The 14180-nt window shown below is 51.8% G+C and overlaps 2 protein-coding genes across 2 annotated transcripts; one reads left to right on the top strand and one right to left on the bottom strand.

Annotated features, from left to right (window-relative positions):
• The first annotated feature begins 6794 nt into the window (after positions 1-6794).
• LOC112894822 (AP-1 complex subunit mu-2) lies at positions 6795-11015 on the top strand. Its single transcript, XM_025962641.1, has 11 exons — positions 6795-7190; positions 7282-7431; positions 7519-7581; positions 7666-7842; positions 7933-8036; positions 9496-9603; positions 9687-9783; positions 9877-9974; positions 10062-10203; positions 10290-10412; positions 10519-11015. The coding sequence occupies exons 1-11, from the start codon at positions 7062-7064 to the stop codon at positions 10615-10617; spliced, it is 1290 nt and encodes a 429-aa protein (XP_025818426.1). The 5' UTR covers positions 6795-7061; the 3' UTR covers positions 10618-11015.
• A 1801-nt stretch (positions 11016-12816) lies between these two features.
• LOC112891996 lies at positions 12817-13564 on the bottom strand. Its single transcript, XM_025959031.1, has 2 exons — positions 13376-13564; positions 12817-13274 (listed from the first exon to the last, which is right to left on the bottom strand). The coding sequence occupies exons 1-2, from the start codon at positions 13562-13564 to the stop codon at positions 12843-12845; spliced, it is 621 nt and encodes a 206-aa protein (XP_025814816.1). The 3' UTR covers positions 12817-12842.
• Between the last annotated feature and the right edge of the window lie 616 nt (positions 13565-14180).

Here is a 14180-nt window from a genome sequence, read left to right as displayed (position 1 = left end):
GACTTATGGTCCATCCTGGTTCGAAAGCTTATAACTCTCACGAGAATCCGAGCTCAAGCGATGATACATCCAACCGATCTCTGACTGGATGTAGGGCATGATTGTCTGGGATTGGATGTTGGGCACGATTGCCTGAACCAGTATAAATCTTGAGTCATTGTGTGCTAGGTCATCTTCGATCACAACACGCGATATACACTTTGAGTAGATTTAGCTGCCGGCTATTTCTGGAACCATCCGTGGGGAGGACGTCGTGCGTTCACCATCCCGGCGATCGGATGGCCTTCGTCTCATATGCCTCCAGCTTTGCGAGCCTAGGCGATACGATTCGCTTCAGTTCGTTGGAGTTTCCCATGGCCCCGCACACTGGGCTGTGGGCACCTCCCACCTTCACGCCCTTCCAGACCTTCCGTTTTGGAAGCCTGGACTTTGTTGCCGATCCTTTCGGCACGCTTCACCTCCGCGAGGAGGCCACTCCACCGATGTCGCTCGAGGGAAACACTCCCTCGATCGAGCCGCTGGCTTACCTCGACACTGAGGTGCTCACGCGTTGCATCGAGCTAATGCTCGATGCCAACCCCCAGCGAGTGACGTGGACTTGCTCCTGTTCTAGCTGTGCAATGTCTTCCACCAGCTCTCCAGAGGGACCCCGCTATCCCCACCACGCTCACCGCGCGATTAGTACCCATTTGGCCTCGCAAACGGCGCGAGCGTATATGCTAGGGAGCTTCGAGGGACCATATCACCACCCCCGCTCGCGACCGAGTTTGTGGGCATGACAGGGTACGGTCCTACCTCGTTCCACGATTTCTTCTCTGACGATGACCTCATGAGCGAAGTTTCCAGCGTCGGCGACCTGTCGCCCTCTGGCTATCCGGCGCTGCGAGAATGCACCATGGCGGATGTGCAAGGGCAACTGCCGGTCCCGGTAGAGATCGAGGACACACACACCTCGCCAGACCCGCGCGCGCAGGCCTTGGCTAACGCCCAGGTGCACTACGAGGATTTGCGCCAGCGGCGGCAGCACCGGCCGCTACCTGCGTCGGCGCGCCTCCAGCACCACTGCGAGCCGAATGCCCGTGATGCTACGAGCGGCACACGGGCACGCGCCCGTCAAGTCCATCAGGCCATTGTCGCAGTCGCCAATGACCCAACACAGTTTGCACGGGCCGGCCAGAACATCACCGCCGTAGCGATACTCCTACGCAACCTGTCCGAGCCTGCGGACCCTCAATAGCAGGAGCTCCACCACAACATCTGGACGTCGGTGGAGCGTGCCGCCATGTAGTAGGCGGAAAGCTCCGCGTCACGCCGTCGGCACGCGGCCTCCTACCCGATCGGGGCGGGGGGAGAGGGGGGGGGGGGCTCGCAGCAGCCAAACCCCTCAGTCCACCAGCAGCTAGGGCGTCCACCCCAGGCGGGTTGTGACACTGTGGCTGCGCCTCGCCCCGATCCGGCGCCCGCCGTTGCATGGCCGGCTCGAGCCCAACTACGATGCATGCATCGTCATTCACTTATGGCAACTAGCCTGCCGCGACGCCGATGTCGACCAGGTGGCCGCGGACGCGGCTGATGCCCACCATCCCGAACGGAGCATGAGAAAACACCCCCAGGTGTGGCGGCCGACCGTGCGATGGAGACAACGATCGGAGCCCCAATCCGGATAGCCCGGGCCCACAGGCCTTCGGTCGTCACATCCAGAAAGCACCATTCCCGCCGCGCTTCCAACCGCCCACCAACATCACCAAATGCACTGGTGTCAGGGATAGATCCTCTGGGTACCGCAAGGAAGCTACCCGTGAGGAAAAAGAAGTCTGATTCCTACTAGGATTCCACCGTAATCCTATTAGGACTCATACCTTGTAATCCTACTAGGACTCCTATCTTGTAATCCTACTAGGAACCCCGTCCCTTAGGATATATAAAGGAGGGCAGGGATACCTAGATAGGCAGAGAACCAACAGAGAGCACCCAACCGGCAACTCAACACCCAAGCGCAGGGTGTAATATACAACACTCCAAAACAGGACGTAGGGTATTACGCTACTCTAGCGGCCTGAACTTGTCTAAATTTGTGTCTTGTGTCCTTGCGTTCACCTTCAAGTTCCAGATCCGGCGATCCCTCACCAAATAATCACCTACCTTAGGGTATCCCTAGGTAGGCCGACGGTAAAAACACCGACAACTGGGGAGAAAAACCCTGCTGTATGGCTGAAAGACTTCCGGCTCGCTTGTCGGGCTAGAGGAGCAAATGATGATTATTTTGTCATCCAGTACCTCCCTATTTGTGTTGGGGAGTTCATTTGAGCATGGCTCGAATTCCTACCACCCAACAACATCCGTAGCTGGGCAGAGCTCAAACATGTCTTCGTTGGGAATCTCCAGGGGACGTACATGCGCCCCGGAAATTTCTGGGACCTCATGAGCTGCAAACAGGAACCTGGCGAGTCCCTGTGGGGCTACATCCGCCGGTTCTCCAAGCAATGCAATTCTCTCCCTGACGTCGTCGACGCAGACGTCGTTAGCGCGTTCCTCTCTAGGACTTTCTGCAAGTCACTCATTCACAAGCTCAGCTGCCAGAAGCTGCGCACCGCCCGTGAGCTCCTAGACATCGCCACAAACTATGCCTCTGGCGAGGAGGCGGTCGGGGCGGTCTTCACCGATGATCGGGCCAAGGGCAAGGCCAAGCAGGAGGACCAGGATGAGGGCCCCTCCTCAAGGTAGGATAAAAGGAAGAAGAAGAACCGGTGTCGCCTCAATGCACCAATGGACAGGTTGAAAGAGCGAATGGCATGGTCCTCCAGGGACTCAGGTATGGCATCTTCGACCAGCTCAAAATGTTCGCTGGGCGTTGGGTCGGGGAACTCCCAGCTGTTCTCTGGAGCTTGAGGATAACTCCCGATGGATCCATAGGGTTCACCCCGTTCTTCCTAACATACGGGTCAGAGGTTGTGCTACCCTCCGACTTAGACTATGGCGCCCCAAGGGTCAAAGATTTTGACCCCGGTCGAGCCGCGAAAGCACAGCACGACGCGATCGACCTATTGGAGGAGGCATGGCAGACGGCCCTGGTTCGCTCTGCCTGCTACCAGCAAACCCTTCGCAGGTACCACAAGAGGAAGATTCGGGGAAGAACCCTCAAAGTTGGCGATTTGGTGCTGCAGAGGACGTAGTCGACCAAGGACAAGCAAAAGATTACTCCGCCCTGGGGAGGGCCGCACACGATTGTGGAGGTGGTCCGACCAAGCACCTACCGACTGAAGGACAGCGACGGCAACATCCTCAGCAGCACTTGGAACATCGATCAGTTACGTTGCTTCTTCCCCTAAGCTCAGTCCCTTCCCACGCTTCCATTCAAACACCAGCTCCTACAGCACCCCGGCTCGAGCTCTCTCGGCTCGGGTCGCTCGGGGCTCCACGGGGGTACACTGCCACGCGCACTGTTACCCCCTCTTTCCTTTTGTAAATCACGCAAAAAAGGCAACTTTTTTCACCCAAGCAAAAGGGCGACCCATTCTCTCGACATGACCTAAATGATGTTTGTTGGGCCACCGGACCTACCGAACCCTCATCACAACCTACGATGAACTAGCAGCTGACGCCACTCGGGCCAGCCCTCGGCTACACGCTGCAACCTACAGTTAACGAGCAGGTTCGAAAGGAAAAGTGCGAAGGCAGAAATCACTCTAGGAAACAAAGGGATACGGGTGGGACCAGCTTCCCAAAAACCATAAAACGAAAGCGATTACCAGCACTTAGATTGTTCACTCGGGGGGTCCTTCAAGACCCCTGCACAAATTGTTCTAGAAACGAAAGCTAACTACGCGACAAATGGTTTTTATTGCGGCACCCTATCCACGTTGGCTGATGACGTGGACGGGAGGGGTCGCGCTGCAGGGTCAACCGGAGGAGCCTTTTGGCCGGGGGACAGCACGGTCGTGGCAACACTCGACTTGACTTTCGTTGCCTGGACGCCACCGCTCCACAAGGTTGCCTCCCTCTCCGTGCGTCAAGCTATCTTCACCCACTCCGCGGTGGTCGCCTCCACAATCGCTATCGTGACCGACACCAAGCTCTCTCCAAGTTCGTGGAGCTGGTCGGTGGCCCACCACGACCGCGACGCCGGCATGAAAAATGGGGCAACGCTCCGACCTCCCAGGTAAGCCTCAATGCACCATATCCCTAGTCAATAATCGCATTTAATCGTTCGATTCATGAAAAACATTAAAATTACCAAAACAAAAATGGCGCAACCGATAAAATTGTGCTAATGGATCTTGATTCGGGAACCCGACCGACCGAAGTTCGAAGGCCGGTTCGCGGAGAACTCGAGGCTGCCTCGCGTCAAACAGAGCCAGGGGAGAAAATGCAGATGAGCCTCGATTGCCCTCGCCCGTTCTGCTCAGGCAGCGATTCGGATCATCTCAACCTTTTCGTCTGATCTGGACCTCGAGCCATACCCATAGAATCTCCATCGAGAAGAGGCCAGCGGGCCACCTAAGTCGGTCGGACGACTCGCGCATCTGCCGGGAGCAGGTCGCGAAGCAGTGGAATGCCACCTGCGGGCTATGCCGACCCCGTCACGAACAACGGACCTGGATTCCACTCGGACGCCCGAAATATTACCCGGGCACACCCGTTAGGAGCTCACCGAGCCCGTCACTCGAGCCATCGAGGCAAGTAACGTCGGTTCAACCCCTCCGGTCATGGAGACCGCGGATGGGGCCACCTCCACGCATATACGCACATGACACCGTTGACCCAACCGCCCTCCTTCGTAGCAAAGGTGCCACGAGTCGGGGTACCCCATTTCCACTCGGAAAAGATGACAAAATTCCAGCCCCCGACCGGACTCATGGACGGGCATGGCAAATACAATACACCCCGGGATAAACGCGCTTTATTCCTGGCGAATAAGTATTGCAAAGTACGAAAAGCCCCTTACCACCACCAGGGTGGTAACACTGGTAACCTTGGAAGGGCTGCTCCAAGTGCAGGAAGACTGGGAGGAACATCTTACTCGCAAGTCTTCTTCATGCACCCCCTCCCTCAAGGACACCTTGGCAGGGGACGATGACGAGCAGTCCATCTGCCGCCAACTGAACGCCCACACCGCCTCGGACAGGCCTCGTGATTCCGGGCCGAAAGGAGACGGCCGCTGCCGCTGTAGCATCTTCATTTCGCTGACAGACAAGAGCAACCCCTGATTGACCCACGGTGGTAAAGGGTAACCTGTCGCACGATGTGCCTCCCTATGACTTGGACAACACGATGCGACTATCACTCAGAGCTAAAACATGGCGCGGCGAGAAAAAGCGCCTTCACGATTAAACAAATCGTAAAGCCGCTCAGGGGCCTTTGACGGGTCCAGGGACCCGGGGTCCCCAAAGGACCCGCCTTCCGCTGGCATTTCGACTAGCCAAAACAGCACCCGGAACGAGTACCCATCGTCGTGGGCTGCGAATTCGTCCAGGCCGCTTAGGCCCATGATCCCGACCGGCCAGCCGGTCGGCAACAGCATGGTTTACGTCCTCAACCAAGGAGACGATCGAAGACTGGGTCCATGCTCTGACTCCGACTGAGGTCCTCGATCGGGCTCCACCTTACACGTGTCACCATCCCTGACCGGCGAGGCCTAGGCCGGCTAGACCCTGCACACTGGCGGGCCCCGCGAGCAGGTACGTGGATAAGGATGCACACCGAAGTCAATTTGCCGTACGGGGCCAACCACTCCCTCCATGGGGTTACTGTCCCCGTGCTGCCACAGCAGGGGCACACTATTCCATCTGCCCGTCCTCGTGAAGGGACGGGGCGCGATATCATCACAATATAGCGAACACGCCTCCATCACGAGGAGTGATAGAGTGTAGCACCGGGGCGAGGCGTGACTGCCATACCGTACTTATCGGCTCACACCCGCCCCCAATCGACTGAGCACGACTTACAGGACAGAACAAGACGGCCACTCCGCGATACAGGACTTTGGCGGTGGCCGCACAAGGACTCTGACTGACGGAGTTGGCGGTCCCGACTGACAGAGCTGACGACCCCAACCAGCGGAGTAAGGAAACTCTCTCTCACTCACTCTCTCTCTCTCTTTCTTTCTACCGGTCCCTGTAAGGAGGGTCCCCTTGGATTATAAAAGGGAGGGTCATCCGCTTAGGAAAGGGACATCACTCCAGAAGTAGACTCATCGTCCATCTTCACTCGAAAGCTTGTAACTCTCCGAACTCTCACGAGCACCCGGGTTCAAGCAATATATCTGACCGGCCCTCGAATGGATGTAGGGCATGCTAGGCAACCTCCGATTACGAAGCGCGACATATACTTCAAGTAGATTTAGCTGTCGGACATTTTCGGAACCGACGTGTACCGAGTCGAGGACTCAAAGCAAGATAGCTCGATCCACTACAGGAAATTACATTCTACTCGAATACTTCTCTATAAAGAATTTTCATCGCATGTTGCCATGTTAGCATAGTTTCTTCATAAATTTCCAAACAATTGTTCAGATCAAGATTTTGGACTTCTTGTTCTTCTTCATAAATTTCCAAACAATTGTCCATCGCATGTTAGCATTACAACAAATACAGGTAAAAACTATATGAAATATTTCATTTCTCGCATAAATAGAAAACACTGTCAAATGAGACCTTAGGATTCATGGTGCCTACATGCTACATCTGCCTGAAATGCCTCGAGGTCAGTTTAGCCGCTCGGACCTCCAGCACAAGTGCTGAACCAGTTAAGGAGCAGATCCACATCGGACAGCATCCAGGCCCCACCGTCCAGTGGGACGCGAGAAAACCATCCGGATCCTGCCCCCTCCTCACCCTCTCCACTTCCGTTTTCCCGATCTTTGCGTCGCGGCTCCGATCCACCGCAGCACCGCACCGCCGCGAGCACATCGGGTGCCGGTTCGGCAGGCGAGATCCGAGGACACCCCCTCCCCCGCGTCCCCCCCCGAATGGCCGCCGCCGGCCGCAGATAGAGGGAGGCGCAGGCGGGGCGTGCAGATCCAGATCCGGTGGGCGGGCGTGGACGAGATCGCCCCCACCGCCATGGCGGGCGCGGTGTCCGCGCTCTTCCTGCTGGACATCAAGGGCCGCGTCCTCGTCTGGCGCGACTACCGCGGAGACGTCTCCGCGCTCCAGGCCGAGCGCTTCTTCACCAAGCTCCTCGACAAGGAGGTATGTGACCGATCAGCCCCACCGGGCCTCACCTGCTGTCTGCTCCTGAGATCTGCGAGGTCATGGTTCTGAGTTCCTGTGGAATGGGTAGGGCGACGCGGAAGTGCACTCGCCGGTGGTCTACGACGACGCCGGCGTCACGTACATGTTCATCCAGCACAACAATGTCTTCATCCTCACCGCAGCCCGCCAGAATTGCAACGCGGCTAGCATCCTCCTCTTCCTTCACCGCGTCGTAGATGTAAGTGCCCTCGTTACCCTGTTTGCTGTTATATGTTGATGACATTGTAGCGCCCGGTTTGTTCATGCGACTTGTGCGTGAGTGCAGGTGTTCAAGCACTACTTCGAGGAGTTGGAGGAGGAATCGCTCAGAGATAACTTTGTCGTCGTGGTAAGCAAATGCTTAAGCACTATTTCTGTTTGATTAGATATTGCTGGGAGTTGACACAATAGGGTGCTCATTTTGGGCATACAGTATGAGTTGCTTGATGAGATGATGGATTTTGGGTACCCACAATACACGGAGGCGAAGATCTTGAGCGAGTTCATCAAGACAGACGCGTACAGGATGGAGGTCTCGCAGAGGCCACCCATGGCTGTGACAAATGCTGTGTCATGGAGAAGTGAGGGGATCCGGTACAAGAAGAACGAAGTATGTTGATTTTCTATTTACCGTCTCTTTTGATGCAGGCAGACAGTTCTGTTATAGTACTTTACAAACCACCACACTTTGTTTCTGCAGGTCTTCTTGGATGTAGTGGAGAGTGTTAACATTCTAGTTAACAGCAATGGACAGATTGTGAGATCAGATGTCGTTGGGGCACTGAAGATGAGAACATATTTGAGGTGAGTTTGCATTCTCCTTTGCAGAATAAGCTTTATGCGACCATATTGCTAAACATGAAAGACTAAAAGCCGCTGATCATGTGATCTCACAACTAAGTGTGTGACTCATCATTAGTTAATCCCTTGTAGAATACCGTTATTCAGACAAGCGATTGGTTTATTGATAATCTCAAAATATTTACAGAAAACCTGTTGCTTGGGTTGTTAGGGGCAAATTTGGTCATGAGATTGACATATTTTAAGCTGGATAGGGATAAAGTCCTCTTTGTTATGATGTGGAGATTAGTGATTGATAGATATGAAAGTTTTAAATTGAAGTAACAGGATGTTACATGTCCAGTGTTACCGGATCTGATTCCAGTTAATTTTTCTTGCTAGCTGATATGCTCAATATTTATTTAGGGTATTTATTTATGTAATTCTATTTCACTTTTGTTTTCATTGGAACCTGCTTGTAACTTCTATTTTCATTGGGACCTGCTTTTAACTTCTATCATACAGTAATTGCTTCAATTTTGATGTGTTTGCTTTTGAAAGCTTGCATGGATTCATAGCCTTGAAGACTCTTCATCTTTGTTTTCGTTACAAACTATTGATGATTTTTTTTTCTACTTGGTCACTTTTACATGGTGTAACCATTTAAGCCTTGAATAAGTCAGAGAGCACCATGAATATCTTGGGCTTCACAATAACGCAACTATATCATAGAGCTGAATTTTATTACCGTTCTAACTATTTTGATATAATGTTTCATTGCTATGGCTATGTTTATGTCAACCTCAAAGATTACTTAAGCAGAAAATGTACTGTTATCTTTGAGATTTGTTCAGGAGCTACAAAATTTATTCCTCCTGTAAATACTTTTATGTGAACTTGAAGTGCTATACATAATCATGAAGCAAGCTGACCAAAGTTGAAATCTCAATCAGCAATCACTATCTAACAATAAAACTTCAAAAGGAAGGGTTAGATGTGGTTTACCAGGGTGTGAGTATACTACAGAGGAAATTAGCTAGCTGTGAGGTCGATAATTTATTTATGTATTTTGTATATCCAGTATTCAGATAGAGAGATGTTTACTTGTCAAATAGCAAAGTGAGATAAATTTAGAACTTGGAAGGTGCACATACATTGTGTAAGCTTGTAATGTTCGTACTGCACCAAATTCTTAGTTGTGTGGTATTTAGTTAATACATGTTGGTTGTGTTTCTGTTTTTAAATTTTGAGAATAGCTAGACTCATGGCCTACATTAAAATAAGATGTATGCTATGTGAATGGTTTGCTGATTTTAAGAATAAGATGTATTCTGTCATTATATTGAAAGCTAACCTGTCAACTAGGGCTCTGAACTAATCAGTTTCTGCGGTCACACTGGACTTGATATGTTTACCATAGATGGTTTTCCTTGCATTCAGATATACACATCTGTAACCCTAACAGCGAGATATTTTGAAACAGTGGAATGCCGGAGTGCAAACTCGGCTTGAATGATAGGGTTCTTTTGGAGGCTCAAGGCCGAACAACTAAAGGAAAAGCTATAGACCTTGATGATATCAAATTTCATCAGTAAGCAAACATCATTGCTCTTTTGTCAACCAAACCTGTTGCATTACTACTTGAGCATGACCATTTTCCTTTATCTTCTTTAGGTGTGTACGTTTGGCTAGATTTGAGAATGACAGAACAATATCTTTCATACCACCTGATGGATCTTTTGATCTAATGACGTACAGGCTTAGCACTCAGGTTCTCTTCCTGATCAACTGTGGGATGCTTTAGACACGAAATGCATTTGTTTGGTCGTTTCTCACATGCCTGACTTCATTTGATGTTCTTTAGGTGAAACCACTTATCTGGGTGGAAGCACAAATTGAGAAGCATTCTAGAAGCCGTATAGAGCTCATGGTGAAGGCAAGGAGTCAGTTCAAGGAAAGGAGGTGAGTGCTTTTCTTACAAAAGCAAGATTTGCATGTCTTACAGGAGTGGGCTGTTTCAAAGGATGGGTTTCTTTTTTACACTTGCAGCACGGCAACAAATGTTGAAATTGAAGTGCCTGTTCCTTCAGATGCCACAAACCCAAATATAAGAACTTCAATGGGTTCTGCTGCATATGCCCCTGAGAGAGATGCAATGGTCTGGAAAGTAAAATCATTTCCTGGTGGCAAGGTAACTACTATCCGAAATTAATTCTTTGATTTTTCTTTTCATTGCTACTTTGAGGGGTGCTAATATTACTGAATCTATTCCTCTAGGAATACATGTGCAGAGCGGAATTTAGTCTTCCTAGCATAACAGCGGAAGAAGGGGCCCCAGAAAAGAAAGCGCCGATACGAGTGAAATTTGAGATACCATATTTCACTGTATCAGGCATTCAGGTAATACATTATCCGTTTGCAGTATGTGATTCAAATATTCTGTTCTATGGTATTTTCCCTGGTATCTTCAGTCTATGATTGGTTCGCTATCCTGTATATTGTGCAGGTTCGGTATCTGAAGATAATTGAAAAGAGTGGTTACCAGGCACTTCCCTGGGTTAGATACATCACAATGGCTGGTGAATATGAGCTGAGACTTATATGAGTTCTCTCCTTTCTTGATGCTGGAAGACATTGATGAAACCGCAAGACTCCGAAGACAAACACATATTGCCCGATATGGAGCAAATTGGCATTACGATGTAGTGTGGAAGTTATCTCCTGAAAAGCTCTACCATACAAGGTTTTCCCCCTGTGGCTTGTTGTTCATCTTGTTAGACTCACCTTACCATGGTTACTGTAAGTTACCCATCAAGTATAGTTTTGGAAAAAAAAAAGGAAACTTTCACTTTTCAGTTCACCTGTATTATTATTGATTTATTTTTTGTGGGTACCAAACTTGTATTTGTTTCCTTTTGTATTACACGGAAAACTTGAGCTGATTTGAGTTCGACGGGACACCTCATGTCATCAAATCGGTGGTAATTCTGCAGGTTAAAACTATGTTGCTCTTCTACTCTTCTAGCAAGCGAAAGAACCGAAAACCTACCAATTTTTTTTAAGAGTTCATTAATTCCATTTGATTTTTGTTTTTTTATTTTGAAAGAGCTATGCCAAATCCTTATCGCACCATCTGTTGCATGTACTGAAAAAGGTCAGTATGCCATGAGATCAGTGTTAAGAGTACTCCATGTGAGGAAGTTGAAGATGCATTTCGTATCGTATACCCATCTTATGTATGTTGATCCATCCCCCTTCTAGATTCAAAGAAATCTAGCTTATTCTTCGTTCGGTACTTTTAAAATATTTTGGGTGTTGAAATGTGCCTGTCACACTGTTTTTAGAGTCAAAGAAATGCTCCTGAAGTCAGACCGGAATATGTACATTCTCTTGCATATTTCCTCTGCATCCTTTGAATTGGCCAGCCCCCTCCTTCCCTGAGCATATTTCCGCTACACCTTTGAATTGGCCTTTCGTGGGCATGTATTTCATCTGTCCTTGTTTGATCTCGCCTTTGGCCCTTCCATCGAGTTGTTCTCCAGGACCTTCCTGTGCTTTTATGTCCTCCGAGTCGAAGATGAAGGAGCTGGAAGCAGGAGCAGGGGATGAAGCCGACGAGCCAGCTGCAGCGGTGAATGGAGTCCGCGAGGGCGTTGGGACGCAGCAATTATTGAGGACGACGACTTCCACAGCCGGCCGAGCTCACGGAGCCTCTCTGGTCCGCCTACCAGATCAGCAAGAGCGCCGAGGAGATGTGGTCGCTGGCACGCGCAGCCTCAGGAGCAAGTCAACCCTGCTGCACGCCTCCCTCATCGGCATGGTCTCCAAGATGGCGCCTCTGGACATCATCTGACTGTGCCGAGATGCCAGACGATGGCTGCTGTGACTACGAGGAGGAACTCATCGTCGACAGCCTGTGGGCGCCGATCAATCTCGTTGCCGTGGGATCCCCTGCTCATCCGATCCCCGGGCTGCGCCGTTGTAAGTTGTAACAGCAGGATTTGTGCTGGCGACGCGCAATGAGGAGGTGTGCGACCGGATGGATTTCAGGAAGAAGATGAGAGTGGAATGCCTGCCGTGGCAGAGCTCAAGCAGCTAGGGGGCCTTGCCCGGTGTGCTCTGGGCGAACATGAGCGCGTTGCCGTGGCTCGGCATCTCCAGCTGCGCCAATCTCGAAGACGTGACCATCAGGCATCAGCGTGGACGACGGCAGCGGCCGGCGCGGTGACCTGCCGTTCCTGTCGCTGCGCCGCCTGTACGTCTGGTTCTGCACCGGCATCCAAGCGCTGCTTGTCCGTGACGAGCCGGCGGCGGTGTCAGACGACGCCACGGCGGCGCTCGCCGCGTTCCCGAACGTGACGCACGTGCAGCTCGTGACCTTGCCGGAGCTGAAGAGCTTGGTCGCGGGAGGGGCAGGGCCGGGGCGCGTTGCTGGCGCTGCCGGCGCTGGAGGTTTTGGAGGTGAGGAGGAGGTGCAGCAGCAGTACCGCTAACAACTCGCAAATCAACCTTTGTCCGGAGCAAATGAAGTTGGAATGTCAGCGTTTGTTTTGATTAGAATACGCAGTTGCCAACATTGTCAAGGCACGCGCTTTTAATTGCTTTCTAGTTCCTCGTTTCTGCTTTTGTTTTTATAAACACGTGGACATTCCGATCCGCACAAACATACATTCACATTCTCCATGGTTACAAGATAATCCGACCTCAACTACAATTGTGTTTCTTCAGTCCCAAAGACACCTATACACGCTGAAAGGAATCAGCAAATGTACAAGAGAGCAAATGTACTCTAGCAGATGTCCACACGTGCCTGTCTAGGCGTCTAGCTAGCTATGGCTGCTGCTCCTTGATGATGGCTGCCAGGTCGAGGCAGTTGCTGACGAGGCGGCTGATGTGGCGCTGCGCCCCGGGTATGGGCGACTGCAGCTCCGGCCGCTCGTCGAAGATGTCCTCGCAGTCGGTGGAGAAGGTGCCCGCCGCCGACAGCTCCGTCATGAGGTCCGCGCTGCTGCCGCCGCTCTTGAGCGTGTCCCGCGTGCTGTTCAGCGAGTCCACCAGCGACGCGTAGCTCTCCCTGCACGACTGCAGCGACGACGCCATCCCGTCGCCCTTGTCGCCGCCCGACCGGATCGCCGCGTCCAGCTTCATCGCCGCCATCGCCGCCTTCACCGCCGTGATCCGCAGCGACGTGTCCAGCAGCTGCTCCGGCGTCGCCACCCCGGGCAGCGTCGCCATCGTCGTGCACAGCGTCTTGTAGTGCATCTAATACACACGCCATCGCACATGCACATGCGCACATGTGTAAGCAATGCAATCTGTATGGACTTCGTCGATCTCTACAAAGCTTCATGTATGTGTGCTACCTGTTGGCATAGCGCCATGAGCTCATCGTGGCCGGCGGTGGCGAACAGGCGACGGCCGTCGGAGGCGGGGGCGGCCGCGGTGGGGTTGAAGACGATGGGGTGGACCACGCGGGCACCGGCGGAATTCAAAGACGCCGCCGAGGCGGCGACTAGAATCAGAGCGGCGATAATGTGTCGGAATCGGAACATTATATTGCTTGGTCCTTCGAAATGAGGAATGAGCGTGAGCAAAACAAGACAGACGAGGGCGCGAGAGAGGCTATAAGCGCGAGCCGTTCGTGTCCGGAAAAACGGTGCTGGTATTGACTGCAAGTGAAAACTGGCCGTAAACTTTTTTGGGTTGCTGTGGCTGGCTAGCCTTCATTGTAGGTCGCTCCACCCTTGCAGGCTTCAGAGTTTCATGAAACATTCTTCGGCCCATATGCATTGCAACAGGACAAGAGCTTACTTCAAAGCATCTTCTATTTTACGTTATCATCAGAATTACTTAAACCAGCTGCAAGATTCTGCCACTAGGGCACTAGCCGGCACATACATCAACACCGATCGAATACAGAGTAAATAGGAGCACATACAAAATCAAAGTCGTCTCTACTAGCTGATAATAAACAGTGTTGAAACGGAATCTTGAATCTTCGTAGGTCAGAGCAAGGACACCTTCGAATGAATCTGGACTAAACTAACCCGTAGGACGGACGTAACAGTGACGCATCTAGGAGCAGGGGATTGGTGAGGAACTCCGCTGCTGGCCACCGAGTTGCCACGTTCAGCTGCTGGGGTCACCGGTATGATAGAGTTGAAGGCC

This window comes from Panicum hallii, chromosome 5 (assembly GCF_002211085.1).
Source record: "Panicum hallii strain FIL2 chromosome 5, PHallii_v3.1, whole genome shotgun sequence".
Classification (NCBI taxonomy): domain Eukaryota; kingdom Viridiplantae; phylum Streptophyta; class Magnoliopsida; order Poales; family Poaceae; genus Panicum; species Panicum hallii.
The sequence above is the reverse complement of the archived record's forward strand: the minus strand, read 5'-3'. Positions and strand labels throughout refer to the sequence as shown.

Coding starts and splice junctions, on each gene's coding strand:
- LOC112894822 (XM_025962641.1), top strand. CDS start 7,062: ATGGCGGGCGCGGTGTCCGCGCTCTTCCTGCTGGACATCAAGGGCCGC. Junction 7,191..7,281: donor CCAAGCTCCTCGACAAGGAG/GTATGTGACCGA, acceptor TGGAATGGGTAG/GGCGACGCGGAAGTGCACTC. Junction 10,204..10,289: donor AATCATTTCCTGGTGGCAAG/GTAACTACTATC, acceptor CTATTCCTCTAG/GAATACATGTGCAGAGCGGA.
- LOC112891996 (XM_025959031.1), bottom strand. CDS start 13,564: ATGTTCCGATTCCGACACATTATCGCCGCTCTGATTCTAGTCGCCGCC. Junction 13,275..13,375: donor TCATGGCGCTATGCCAACAG/GTAGCACACATA, acceptor CGTGTGTATTAG/ATGCACTACAAGACGCTGTG.